Below are 14,523 nucleotides of genomic sequence, written 5' to 3' on the forward strand. Positions count from 1 at the left end.
ACACGGACGCTGAGGTCGCCCTGACCCTGCAAGCAAAGAGCGTTCACTGAAGTCCGCGAAGCTGCTGGCCTGTGGACGGTGCGGGGAGGATGCGTGAGGGCGCCTGGAGGATGCGGTGAGGATGGGTCTGAGACAGGGTCCCCTGGGAGGCTGGCGTCCGGGGTTGGCGCCTGAAAGAGATCAGGCCCGCTGGGATGTCACGCGGGTGCTGTGCTTGTCCCCACGCGCCGGTGAAGCCCCGAAGCTCAGCGGGGAGACCCCGGGTCCGGCCACTCCCGGTCTGCAGTGACCGGGTCTCGCCGGCATCTGCTACACAAACCCGGATTGGTGCCCTGGCTCCTTCATGTCATTGGAACCCCCCACTCAAAATCGTCAAAATGAAGACAATGGTCATGTCTCTTTCTCGGGGTTGGATTAAAAGGGCCTACTGTGAGAGACGGAAAGCAAAGCTCCCGGGACAGGGCCGGGCACACGGTGGACACTAGGTAATGACCGTTATTCATTCACCCTCAGCCAGTAATTACAGGGGAGGGCCATCTGAGTGCTGGCTTGGGATGCAGTCACATCGGTGAAGAAGACGGCCATGGGCTTATGTTTTGGTGGCAAGACAGCTCCTCTGCCTCAAAAGGGAAAAGAAAAGAGAAGAGAAAAGAAAAAGGTATAATAAATAACAACACATTGTGACAAATACATTGAAAGAAACGAGAGACAACAGAACAGGAAAAGAGGAAGCTTTCGTATCATGTCATGTGCCACTCCCTCCTGATAACAGAAGCATCTTCTCTTCTCTCCCTTTACTCCCTCCCAGAAACCCTGACACCCTTTCCGTTTAAAAAGCAGCACCCTAGGCCTCCAACATCCCTGAGCTAAATATTCAAGTCCACATGCCCCTTCTTGCCTGGAAAGAGGCAGAACCCAGGACCAGCCAGGCCCCTGCCCTTCCCTCACTGTATTCCTCAAAGGTTGGCCTATCTAGCTGTTTTCCCAATGACACCATCAGCCCAGCAAAGACAGGGCCCCAGTCTGTCTGTTTCACTCACAACCCAGAGCCTAGCACAGTGGCTGGCACCATGCAGGGACTCAGTGGATAATTTGCAGTTACTGCTCTTCCACCCCAGACCAGGGCAGACAAAAGCCACGCTCAGCGTCGACTCTGACCAGAAGCTACCCAGCCCCAAAGACAGGCTTGAGAGCCGGGAGAGAACCCAGGAGGGAAGACAAGGGGTGTTGAGAATTCACTGCCCAAACACCAGGCCCTCCATGATGCCCACCATGCCATCCCGACTTATTGCTATATTCCTGGCACCTAGAACAATGCCTGGCCCAGTAAATGTTTGATGTCATCCTCATTCCGTTGGAAGAAAATGGAAGGCAACATATTCCCCACCTCCCCCACCCTCCTCTGGCTCCAGCCCCATGCTTTTGATGACAGCCCTTCTACCCAGGATGCTCTTTCATGGCCACTGCGCCCGGGAGTGCCCACACCTACTCACACTGCTGGAGAGAGTGAATCATCTCCAATCCCCAGCCCCAGCATCACCATCACCAGTGTTTCCACCCTCCAATAGTGTTGCTCTTAGTGTGTCCTGGAGGCCATGACACAGTTGCCTTGAGGTGATTAATAAAAATACACATATCAGCTGGGGGCAGCTGCTCATGTCTGTAATCCCAGCATTTTGGGAGGCCAAGCTGGGTGGATCACTTGAGGTCAGGAGTTTGAGACCAGCCTGGCCAACATGGTGAAACCCTGTCTCTACTAAAAATACAAAAATTAGCCAGCTATGGTGGCATGCACCTGTAGTTCCAGCTACTCAGGAGGCTGAGGCAGAAGAATCTCTTGAACCTGGGAACTGGAGGTCACAGTAAGCCAAGATCCTGCCATTGTACTCCAGCCTGGAGGACAGAAGGAGACTGCCTCTCAAAAAAAAAGGGGGAGGGGGGGAAGGAAAGGAAAAAAGAAGGAAGGAAAGGAAGGAAGGCAGATAGATACATGTCGGGACCTCAGTCCTGAGTTACTAAATCAGAAAAACAGAACTTAGAATCTGGATTTTAAAGAAGTATGCCAAGTCACTTTTTGTCCCACTGGGCTTAAGAGTCTCTCAATTTTCTTCTCAATTTGAGAAGCTCAAAATGCTGTTTTGCTCTTACCCAGCAGGACCCACTCTGTGTCATTTTGAAGCCAGTTTCACAAACCCAAACTTGAAAGGTACCCAGTGCCCTAGGCTCAGTGCCAACAGGCCCAGCTCCTGGGGCCTGGGAAACCTGCCATTGGCCACCAAAGTGAGGCTTTTGGGATCTCACCAACCCCAACTCAGACTCAAAAGGCTATGTTAGGTCTGAAGATTGTGATAAGAGATTTTCACAGATAATCTAGGAGACTGAATATATTTTAAGCACATGTCACAGGATTTTGCCAGTTCCCTGAGCCTCAATTTCCTTATCTGTAAAATGGGGGTGATAACCATGTCTAAGGCATAAGGTCTGAGGACCTTATAAGATCAAGCATGGGGCCTGGCACACTGTAAACATTGAATCAACCAGATGTTCTTTGCCCAAACAGTCCTCTTTTCTTACACATCCTTCCTCCTTATTCTTCTGAGTATGCCACTTCTAAAAGATAAGCCATGAGGTTGCCCTGAAGAGTGCAAGATAGTTGCAATATTTGAGAGCTTATTGTGTGTGAGGCCCTGGAGGAGGCGGAGGGCATAGGAGGAAAACAAAGTCACACTCCACCATCAAGCAAAGGGCTGTCTGTGGCAGTTACAATGTATATAATATATTAAAGGCTGTCTGTGACAGTTACAATGTGTATAATATATTAAAGACTGTCTGAGATAGATACAATGTATATATTAAAGGCTATCTGATAGTTACACTGTGTATAATAAAGACTGAGAGTTACAGTACATATTAAAGGCTGTCTGTGACAGTTACAATGTGTATAATATATTAAAGACTGTCTGAGATAGATACAATGTATATATTAAAGGCTATCTGATAGTTACACTGTGTATAATAAAGACTGAGAGTTACAGTGTACATATTAAAGGCTGTCCGTGGTAGAGACAATGTATATAATATATTAAAGGCTGTGTTAGCTACAATGTGTGTATTAAGGGCTGTCTGAGTTGGTTACAATGCATGTAAGATATTAAAGACTGAGAAGTCGCACAGTGCATATACTGATTTCCTTCTCTTTAACCTACTATTTCCTGAATTTATTGGGTCATACATATTTCTGGTTTTGGAGATTTTTCTCTGGCCTTTGGTAATGTTATTCAACAGTATTTCTTGTGCTCTTCTTTTGGGCAGAATATAGGATTGCATCACCCTGCTCCTGTCCACGTGACTTGCTTTGGTCAACGTATTGTGAGCAGAAGAGATATGTCACTCTGGATAAGAACCTTTAAGAACCATATTTCTCTCACCATGTCATGGTAATCAGCGATCCCCTGATGGTGGGGCGGCTACAGGCTGGGTCTAGGAATGAGGATGACTTAAAAGGAAGCCCAGCCCAGGCGGGGCATACAGCATGAATGAGAAATAAACCTTTTCGGTTTTGCTTGTTAGGCAGCATAACCCCGCCTATCCTATCTCATAATAACAGCTAGAAATGTCTTCAGGGAACCCAACATCCCAGAAAACCTGGTTTGCAAAGTTCTGAGTATGCCACTCTCCACAAAAAAAAAAAAATTTTTTTAAATTATCTTTTCATTCTTTTTTTTTTAATTAAAACCTCCTCAGGAAGCTGAGGCAGGAGAATTGCTTGAGCCCAGGAGGTCAAGGCTCCGGTGAGCTGTGATTGCACCACTGCACTCCAGCCTGAGCCACAAAGCAAGACCCTGCCTCAAAAAAAAAAAAAAAATTAAAAAAATAAAAACCAACCCAAATTTCACTGGCCTTGGGGAGAGGAGACTGGATCTTCCCTTTGGAGTCATCCACCTATTAGTTTGGGACACCCTGTGGGGGGCCCTTGTTTGTCACCTTCCTAGGGGGTGAGCACCCTAAGGTGAAGGCAACCTCCTCTCGTTGCCTGTCTCCCAGCACCTGCCCTCTGAGGAGTGAAGACGAATCGGTGAAAAAAACCTGGAAGGGCATCCCCAGGCAGAGGTCCACTCAGGAAGCAGGGTGACTCTGGGGAGAGGCTCTGAGCTGCTGGTGGGACTGCAGGAGCTGGAGAGGGTGTGCTGGGACGGAGTCTGGAGGCACTGGAAGGTGCTGGAGGTGTGGTGGGGCCTCAGCATGCCCAGCAGCAATGTGGAAGACAGATGAGCCCCGAGGCTGAAAACAGACCTCAGCCTCCAGAGGGAAGTTGCTGCAGCATCCCAGATAAAAAGTACCAGGGCTGACCCTGGCAGTGGTAGGCTGGGGACAAGTGGTCACTTTCCAGAGATGACAGCAAAGGCAGCACTGGGACAAGCTGGAGATGGGGTGAAGGGCCCCCCTGAGTCCCCAGTTCCAGGCTTGGGTGGCTTGGGAGCTGCAGAGCTGAGGTGCTGTGAACTGGAGGGCTTGATGTTGTCGGGCTGCTGGTGTTGAGTAGAGCCGGAAGGTGGGTAGGTGGCTCCAAAGCCCACCAGAGTCAGAGACTGAGAGGTCATCAGGGGGAGTACAGCCTTCCCAGAGGTGGCTGTACACACTCAGCAGAGTGGCTGCAGCTAGGCCTTGGTGACAAGCTTGGTGCCCAGGATGGAGATGGGGCTCCTGAGAGTCTGGGGTTGAGGAAGGAGGGGGATTCTAGGAGAGTCCAGTCCACAGTGCCTAGGAAAGAGCCCCTGTGCTGCAGCAGGGCCATCCAGGGAGTGAGGCCACAACCCCCCAGGGAGGACTGTCCTAGATGAGCTTGGCTATGAGGGAAGCAGGGGACATAGGTGCTCCTTGGAAAGGATGTAGATGGGGAGAGTGCTTTAAGAATCACATTTATTAGGAGTTATTTTCTCATGCTGAAAGAAATACATACTGTTCATCACAGAAACTTGGCCAACACATATAAACACAACAAATAAAATACAATTACAAGTAACAGCCTAACATAACTGCCGTAAGGGTTTGATATACATCCTCACCATCTTTTTTTTTTTTTTTTTTCAGACAGAGTCTTACTGTGTCTCCGCTCACTGCAACCTCTGCCTCCTGGGTTCTAGCGATTCTCCCACATCAGCCTCCAGAGTATCTGGGATTACAGGTGCCTGCCACCATGCCTGGCTAATTTTTGTGGTTTTAGTAGAGATGGGGTTTCACCCAGGCTGGTCTTGAACTCCTGACTTCAAGTGATCTGCCCGCCTCAGCCTCCCAAAGTGCTGGGATTATAGGCATGAGGCACCGCCCAGCCCTCTGTCTTTTTATATAGACACACAGATACATATATACACCCACACACTTTTTTTTTTTTTTTTTAAACAAAATCGGCCTCATACTCTGTACTAAGTTTTGCTGTTTACTAAATGAAGAATCTTGGTCCGGGCACAGCAGCTCATACCTGTAATCCCAGCACATTGGGAGGCCAAGGCAGGAGGATCACTTGAGCCCAGGAATTGGAGACCAGCATGGGCAACATGACAAGACCCTGTCTCTACAAAAAAAACTAGCTGGGTGTGGTAGTGCACGCCTGTGGTTCCAGCTATTTGGGAGACTGAGGTGGGAAGATGGCTTGACCTCAGGACTAGTGCACGCCTGTGGTTCCAGCTATTTGGGAGACTGAGGTGGGAAGATGGCTTGACCTCAGGACTAGTGCACGCCTGTGGTTCCAGCTATTTGGGAGACTGAGGTGGGAAGGCTGCTTGATCTCAGGACATTGAGGCTGCAGTGAGCTATGATTGCACCACTATACCCTAGCCTGGATGACAGATCGAGACCCTCATAAAACTAAACAAACAAAAAAGAATGTTGCTCCCTGACATGTAATATACTACATACTGATTATTCCTGAGGGTGGATTCCAAAGCATACATGTGCCACAAATTAAAGGGAAGGCTTTGTTTGATCAGAATAAATAAGGATGCATTCATAGGGTGATAAGAAGCCCCCAGAGGTGGTTCAGGAAGAGAGAGAGACCTAAGCAAAGGGTGCCTCCTGGAGGGGCACAGAAGGCAGGACTGGGTGGCACCTGAGGCACAGGTGTGGAGGGAGGTCTTGGCCATTTCTATAAGAGTATTACACTTCCTGATTTCCTGATCTTGGTACACACTTGGGAAAAAAATAATAAAACAAATGCTCACTTTAAGAAGGCAGGGGGCCAGGCATGGTGGATCCTGCTTGTAATTCCAGCACTTGGGGAGGCTAAGACAGGAAGACTGCTTAAGTTGATGAGTTCAAGACCAGCATGGGTAATATAGCAAGACCCTTTTCTACTAAAAATAATGTTAGTAATTAAAAAATAATAATAAGCTTAATTTTTTTTTTTTTTTTTTTTTTTAAGACAGAGTCTCACTCTCTTGCCTAGGCTGGAGTGCAGTGGCACAATCTCGGCTCACTGAAACCACAGCCTCCTGGGTTCAAGCAATTCTCCTGTCTCAGCCTCCCAAGTATCTGGGATTGCAGGCACCCACCACCACACCTGGCTAATTTTTGTGTTTTTGGTAAAGATGGGGTTTCACCACATTGGCCAGGCTGGTCTCAAACTCCTGACCTCAGATGATCCACCCACCTAGGCCCCTCAAAGTGCTGAGATTACATGCATGAGCCACTGCACCCGGCCTAAATAATTTTTAAAAGCAGAGAGAAAATAAGTCCCCTGGTATCCTATCAGCCATTTAATATATGCTTTTCCTGATAGCAATCACAATGCCATGCATACATCTGTCTATATGGGAATATATTGGTTATTAGAAAATATTGTTAAAGTTTAGTTTTATCTGCTAATGACTGAAGATGTGGTACTAACAGAACAAAGCCAACTGGGAAACTAGGGAAAAGAAACTTGTGACTTTCTTTTCCAACATTATAAGGGTGGGTCTGTCACAAGGAGGCCACGTGGGTATAAGGCGTGGCCTCCTCCACCCCATTCCAGCTCCACAGGGGACAGTGTCTTGCTGTGACATCCGGTGGGGTCAAGAGTGGAAGACCCCACCACTCACCAGCCCTAAACTCACTTACAGAGCAAACACTGAACAGAGAACACAGGCCTTGGGAACTCACTGAGCCCTCAAGATGCAAGGAGGCAGGTTCAAACCCTGGAACTCCTGCCCCTAGGGGACCTCTATGCACTAAGCAACCCCGTCATTATTTCACAAGTAGCCTCTTTTCTTGAGTTCACGATCTCATCAAGAGAACAGGCTCACATAGTTTGTTCCTAGAACCAGTTTCCTTTAAAGGGTCTGTCTCCTCCATCAAGTGCTTTGCTCAACTTGCTGGTTCTTCCACTCTAGGGCACTTACACAAAGCAGGTGAGGGTTGTTACTTTCTTTTCCAACATTCAACAGTTTGAGCATGCCATTATTTTTCTTGTATGTACTGTACTCAGATGCATAAATAGAAAAAAAAATACGTTTCACCTTCAGTCATATTACACTGAGCTTGCTAATAAATTATCACACCTGGGGGAAAGTGAGTTCTAACTTCAAGGGGTTGTCTCCATCAAGGCTGACAGAGTAGGGAGGACAGAGAGAGGTCAGGGTCATGACAGAATGGGAAGAATCAAAGAGGAAAAAAAAGAACACAGACCAGAAGCGTTGGAGAGTAAGTCAAGTCCAAGTTGTGGGCTCCAATGGAGAGAAGGCAGAAGCTCCTGCTGTGTTTGGCTCCTGCCTGGGGGGGCTGAGGTAACTGCCCTGCACACTAGATTTTTTGGGTTTGTTAATTTTTTATTTATTTATTGAGTCAGAGTTTCAGTCTTGTTGACCAGGCTGCACTGCAATGGCACAATCTACTTATTGCAACCTCTGCCTCCTGGGTTCGAGCAATTCTCCTGCCTGAGCCTCACAAATAGCTGCAATTACAGGCATGCACCACCACACCCAGCTAATTTTTGTATTTTTAGTAGAGACGGGGTTTCACTATATTGGTCAGGCTGGTCTCGAACTCCTGACCTCAGGTGATCTGCGCACCTCAGTCTCCCAAAGTGCTGGGATTATAGGCATGAGCCAACACACCCGGCCAGTTTTTTTTTTTAAGGCTTTTTCTATTAACATCTCATTGATTCACATAATACAAAATTCAACAGATAATAAAACTTCCTTACATTTTTATACAAAATTCTTTAAACAGTATTTTAGTTAGGTGAAAAAGGTGTTCTAAAATGTAAATAGGTTATCATTTTGTACCCCCACAAGGAGATGTTTTCAGGTGTCAAGGCAAGTATCTCTGCAAGCCACCTAACAGGCAGTGTCCTTCTTGGGGACCAACTGCATCCCCTCCCACTGCACAGGGAGGTGGGACCCTATTATTATCTTCCTTCCACCCTGTAGGATCACACATAGCCAGCCCAGCACCCACCACAAGGCCCCCACCCATCCAAATACCGGTCATTCTAAGAACCTGGCACTGGAACAGTCCGACCATTAATCGGGCTGTGAAACGGTCAGTAAGGGACTGTCTGCGCTGGGCTTCCTGGTGTCATTTCCCAGCCAGCTAAGCTAATGCATACTTATGTGTTAGATTTAAGTGCTGGACTGCCACACAGACCAAGGGTTGGTTCCCAGCTTTTCAAAACACCACCTCAGCTCAGAGCCGGGACCTCCATATCACAGGCAGGGTGATTACACAGCAGTGCAGAGGTAGCTGAACACAGATGAGAATCTTTAGCACCTCTGAAAGCATCTCCTAGACTCGCCTCCTTAAATGACTCACAAACTCTTCTCCAGTGAAAAACTGGGAAAGGCAGAGAGCCCCTCAGCACCCGCAGGTACTTTACTGCCCAAGAAGAAATTCAGGCTGGACCTGAGGATGGACCGTGGGGTGGCCTCTGCTTTGGCTTCCGCAGGACAGACCACGGGGGAGCAGGGAATCCAGCAGTCCCAGTCCTGCTTGGGTTTGCATGGGGAGGCCTGTTGGCAGCTTGCTGGCATTTGAGACCTGAAACACATAGAGAAGGTTGGCTTAGCAGCTGTTCCCGCTGCTGTGGAGTTCAGTCTCGGCTTCTGTGGACCACACTGCCAGCCACTCGGGGGCAGTGCCACACACACTCTGGGAATCGTCACAGCCAGAGACACTGCTCCCTCCAGCCCTCAGTGCTGGGCTGATGTCAACACCTAGGTCTTCCAAGCCTGTGAACCTCCCAGCTACCTAGACACTTCCCACTGGACATCCACAGGTGTCACCCACCCATGAATCCCTGATGGGACCTGTTGGTTTCCTCCACACAAACCTGCTTGCCTGCCAGGGTGTCCTTCCACCGCCTGGCACCACTGACCCCCTGTCACCAGGGCTGCCCCTCTCCTTGGGCTTGGAACCAACACCTCCCTCCTGTCCAGGAGCCTAGGGAAGCCTCTCAGTCTACAGATCGTCCCTGTCTGGGTCCTGGCAGCCCCCCTTACTGCCTGCTGCCAGCCAGGGCTGAGGACCCATCTTATACTCGACCACTACTGCCCTCTTCCCTATGCAAACTGGATATTTGCCATTCCCTACTTTTAAATCCTTCTGTGTCTACCAATAATAGCAACAATAGCAAAAGAGACCACACCTCCTCATGCCCACCATCACCTCCTGATGCCCACCATATGCCAAGTACCATGGTACTGGCTCTCAGCAGCTCAGGGAAACCCAGTGAGAGGCCGGGGATCATCTCCGCTGACCAAGTGAGGAAGCCAAAGCCCACGATTTTCAGGATAACACCCGACCCTGGTAACGGGAGCCAAGCCCTGAGCTCTGGCTCAGTTTTCAGAATTCAGGAAGTAGCAGCATCCCCTGGGGTCTGTCAATGTAGACTGCTGGGCTCTGCCCCGAGACTGTGACTAACTACATCAGAGGGTGAAGGACAGGGAACCTCCATTCCCAGGCACCCAGCCAACACCCGCATGCTGCAAGGAGCTCTACTACCCCTGCCCCTCCAGGGCCCCTCCTCCTTCCTGTGCCACGGGTGCCAGAGCTCCTTCCCTCAGGCACCCCAGTGCTGTCTGACACTCCCTGGCCCTCACCCCAGCCACTCTGTCTGGGGCACCTTTCCCTGCGTATCTGCGGCCTTTCTGCTCCTCCATCAGCACTGCCCTCAGACACACCGGACAGGAAGGCTTTCCAGGCCCCGGGGCAGGTCAGCCTGGGTGACAGCTCTCAGCAGGTGCACCAGGACCTCTGACTGACTCAGCTGCCTCCCATGAGACAGGGTCCCCGCACCCCAGGGCAAGCTACTTGCTTGGTGTTCAGCCAGCTGTTTCTAGGCTGCTGTGCGAGGACTCATCAGATGAGAGAGGTGCCCAACCAGCCCACACCCCCACAGTCAAAGCATTTACCTGGAGGTGGGGAGCAGACACATCAGTGCTCGAGTGAAGATCTGCGAGGTCACCCACTGCAGCCACTGGATGTCGTCGGGAATATCCGGAAGCCATGTCACCAGTCTGCAGGGACAAGACCAAGTCCACAAACACACAGGCAGACACAACAGCTTACAACACCACTCTGTTTACCTAAGCTACCCACGTCACCTTTAACCCCAGTCTGATGACTTCCCAGAAGGTCATCATGCTAGGACAAAGATGAGCCCACCTGAAATCTCTGAAGCAAAATGAGGCCACTTCTGGTTCCAGAAAGCTCATCTTGGCCTCCCAAAGTGCTGGGATTACAGGCGTGAGCCATCGCACTAACTTTGAGGTGATTCTAAAGGGAAACAGGTTGGAGGGACAGCAAGGAATCTGCTTCTAGGCCTGGCCCTTCTACTAGTCATCTCTGTGACCTCAGAGTGCGACCCCGAGCTCTCCAGGCCTCAGCTCCCTCAGGCAATCACGAGAGACTGGACCAGCTGCTATGTGAGGCCACTGACAGCTCTAGGAGTCCCCAGGGGGAGTTTCTGGGCTTGCACTGAGTTCCAGGTGCATTCGCGGCCTGAAGACAGGTGGGCAACGTTGAGGGACATTGCATAAAGCCTGTGAACTGCGATCTGCTGCACTACAAGCCAGGCCTCAGGCTTTGGGCCTTCATCTGTCATCTTGTTTCATCCTCCTATCAACCCTGTGAGGAAGGCCCAGAGCCAGCTAAAAAGCTCACCTCTGGACAATCGCAATGGCAGACTCCACGGGTAGGGTACAGGGCAGCATCATGTAAGACATTATCTTAACGGGTAGCAAGTTGCAAATCTTGCTCATGTATCCACCTCTGTCTTTCAATGCTTCACTCAGTGCTGAAAAAGACAATTTAGAGCTATTATCTCCCACAGTGTGAAAAACCAAACGACTTTACTGTTGGTGCTTAGCATTTCCATGAAATACACCCATCCTGGCAGCCAAAGGGTCGGAGGCACTCACAAAGGAGACACGAGGTGGGGTTTGTCAGGCTGCTCCTTTCTTTCCTTTTTGGACTAAGTCTCTTTCTGTCACCGAGGCTGGAGTGCGGGGGTGAGATCTCAGCTCACTGCAATCTCCCCCTCCCAGGTTCAAGCAATTCTTCTGCCTCAGCCTCCTGAGTAGCTTGGGATTACAGGCACTACCACCACACCCAGCTACTTTTTGTATTTTTAGTAGGGACGGGGTTTCACCATGTTGGCCAAGCTGGTCTCAAACTCCTGACCTTGTGATCTGCCCAACTCAGCCTCCCAAAGAGCTGGGATTACAGGTGTGAGCCACTGAGCCCAGCTTCTTCTTTTTTTTTTTTTTAGACAGTGTTTCGCTTTTGTTGCCCAACTCTGGAGTGCAATGGCATGATCTCAGCTCACTGCAACCTCCACCTCCCAGGTTCAAGCAATTCTCCTGCCTCAGCCTCCTGAGTAGCTGGGATTACAGGTGCCTGCCACCACACCCAGCTAATTTTTTGTTCTTAGTAGAGATGGGGTTTTGCCATGTTGGCCAGGCTAGTCTCGAACACCTGACCTCAGGTGATCCACCCGCCTTGGCCTCCCAAAGCACTGGAATTACAGGCGTGAGCCACTGTGCCCGACCCAGGCTGCTCCCTTCACAGCAAGGGCAGTGTGAAGCTCAAGCAGGGCACACCACCCAGAACAGCCCGAGGGTGCTTACAGGACACAGGGTCCCCACTCCCAGTTCCCTTAAATTGACAAATATGCTTGGAAGTCACCATTCCAGAAAGCCTGCTTTTATTTCCCTTGAAAAGACATGTCCATTTCCAGTATCATAGCTGAAATTAAATAGAAAATGGTGGGTAAGTCATGAGGCAAAGCATCATCTTGTATTAAGAAATCTGAATATACCCCAGAGCGAATAATGTGCACAGGAACAGCTACATCAGGCTGGGTGCGGTGGCTCATACCTATAATCCCAGCACTTTGGAAGGCCGAAGTTGGTCGATCACTTGAGGTCAGGAGTTCGAGACCACTCTGGGCAACGTGGTGAAACAATGTCTCTACTAAAAACACAAAAATTAGCCAGGTGTGGTGGTGCATGCCTGTAATTCCAGCTACCCAGGAGGCTGAGGCATGAGGATCATTTGAACCTGGGAGGTGGAGGCTGCAGTGAACCAAGATCACACCACTGCACATTCTAGCCTGGACAACAGAGCAAGACTCTTACCTCAAAAAAAAAAAAAAAATCTACATCAAATGTCACAGCATCTATGTTCTCCTAGGAACTTCTCAGCCACCACTGACTTTACGAGCTGGTCCTTGACGCTCTGCTGGATTCCAGAGTCTTCTTCCTGGAGCCCCAGTCTTTTACCCCCTCTCTTTAATGACTGCATGAAGCCTCAGATCATATTAATCTGGTGATATGATTTGGATCTGTGTCGCCACCCACATCATGTCAAATTGTAATCCCCAGTGCTGGAGGCAGGGCCTGGTAGGAGGTGATTGGATCACAGGGCCAGATTTCCCCTGGTGCTGTTCTCTTGCTAGTGAGTGAGTTATCCTGAGATCTGGTTGTTTAAAAGCGTACGGCACTGGCTGGGCGTGATAGCTCATGCCTGTAATCCCAGCACTTTGGGAGGCCGAGGAGGGCAGATCACAAGGTCAGGAAATCAAGACCATCCTGGCCAACAATGTGAAACTCCGTCTCTACTAAAAACACACAAAAAATTAGCCGGGTGTGGTGGTGCACACCTATAGTCCCAGCTACTTAGGAGGCTGAGGCAAGAGAATTGCTTGAATCCAGGAGGTGGAGGTTGTAGTTCACATCACTGCACTCCAGCCTGGGCAACACAGTGAGACTCCATCTCAAAAAAAAAAATGTATTCTCATTCTCTCTCTCTCTCTCACTGTTGCTGCAGCCACCTTCACCTTCTGCCATGACTGTAAGTGTCCTGAGGCCTCTCCAGAAGCTAAGCAGATGCCAGCACCATGCTTCCTGTCCAGCCTGTGCAACTGTGAGCCAATTGAACCTCTTCCTTTATAAATTACACAGTCTCGGGTTTTTTGTTGTTGTTTGAGAGGGAGTATTGCTCTTGTTGCCCAGTCTGGAGTGCAATGGTGCGATCTCGGCTCACTGCAACCTCTGCCTCTGGGGTGCAAGCAATTCTCCTGCCATAGCCTCCCAAGTACCTGGGATTACAGGCACCAACCACCACACGCAGCTAACTTTTGTATTTTTAGTAGACTCGGAGGTTTCACCATGTTGGTTAGGCTGGTCTCACACTACTGACCTCAAGTGATCTGCCTGCCTCGGCCTCCCAAAGCATTGGCATTACAGCTGTGAGCCCTCATGCCTAGCCAGGTATTTCTTTATAGCAAAGCAAGAACAAATGAATGCACCTGGGCAGCTGCTGTCTCCCATCTGCTAGGGTGTTGGCACCTCAAGAACAAGGAATTATATCTGACTTATTTTTTAATTTCTCCAAATGCCCAACTCCACAGCTAGTTTATGGGTTCTTCTGTCTGTCTGAGTTAGGCCATGTCCAGGCTACTCTAACAAAATGCCACCAATTGAGTGGTTTATAAAATAACTAACATTGATTTTTCAGAGTTCTAGAGGCTAGGAGGCCCCAGATCAAGGACAGCAGACGTGCTGGTGTCTGGTGAGGTCCTGCTTCTTCATAGACACCACCTTCCTCGTCCTCACATGGTAGAAGGGACAAGGGACCTCTCCTGGGTCCCTTTAATAAGGGCACTTGGGCCGGGCGCGGTGGCTCAAGCCTGTAATCCCAGCACTTTGGGAGGCCGAGGCGGGTGGATCACGAGGTCAACAGATCGAGACCATCCTGGTCAACATGGTGAAACCCCGTCTCTACTAAAAATTACAAAAAATTAGCTGGGCACGGTGGTGCGTGCCTGTAATCCCAGCTACTCAGGAGGCTGAGGCAGCAGAATTGCCTGAACCCAGGGGGCGGAGGTTGCGGTGAGCCGAGATTGCGCCATTGCACTCCAGCCTGGGTAACAAGAGCGAAACTCCGTCTCAAAAAAAAAAAAAAAAAAAAAAAAATAAGGGCACTAACCCCATTCATGTAGGCCCTGTCCTCATGACCTCATCTCTTCCCAAAGGCTCCACCTCCTAA

General features: G+C 49.7%; 1 protein-coding gene and 1 long non-coding RNA gene across 3 annotated transcripts in view; one reads left to right on the forward strand and one right to left on the reverse strand.

The window, feature by feature from the left end:
• LOC103787719 (uncharacterized) lies at window positions 1–13,398 on the forward strand. Of its 2 annotated transcripts, XR_008473931.2 has the most exons (4): window positions 1–115; window positions 514–658; window positions 3,313–3,437; window positions 13,303–13,398. It is a non-coding gene; the product is annotated as an uncharacterized LOC103787719 (long non-coding RNA). The 2 variants fall into 2 exon arrangements; XR_613432.5 differs by lacking the exon at window positions 13,303–13,398 and having other exon boundaries at window positions 3,313–5,031.
• Window positions 6,565–14,523, reverse strand: part of PNPLA3 (patatin like domain 3, 1-acylglycerol-3-phosphate O-acyltransferase) — a 22,892-nt gene continuing 14,933 nt past the window's right edge. Inside the window, exons 7-9 of the mRNA XM_002743834.6 lie at window positions 11,137–11,269; window positions 10,386–10,490; window positions 6,565–9,012 (exon numbers count right to left, since the gene is read on the reverse strand). Of these exons, the coding sequence (XP_002743880.1) occupies window positions 8,784–9,012; window positions 10,386–10,490; window positions 11,137–11,269 (467 nt within the window). The 3' untranslated portion in view covers window positions 6,565–8,783. The remainder of the gene's footprint in view (window positions 9,013–10,385; window positions 10,491–11,136; window positions 11,270–14,523) is intronic.

This window comes from Callithrix jacchus, chromosome 1 (genome assembly GCF_049354715.1).
Source record: "Callithrix jacchus isolate 240 chromosome 1, calJac240_pri, whole genome shotgun sequence".
In the NCBI taxonomy this organism is placed as follows: Eukaryota; Metazoa; Chordata; class Mammalia; order Primates; family Cebidae; genus Callithrix; species Callithrix jacchus.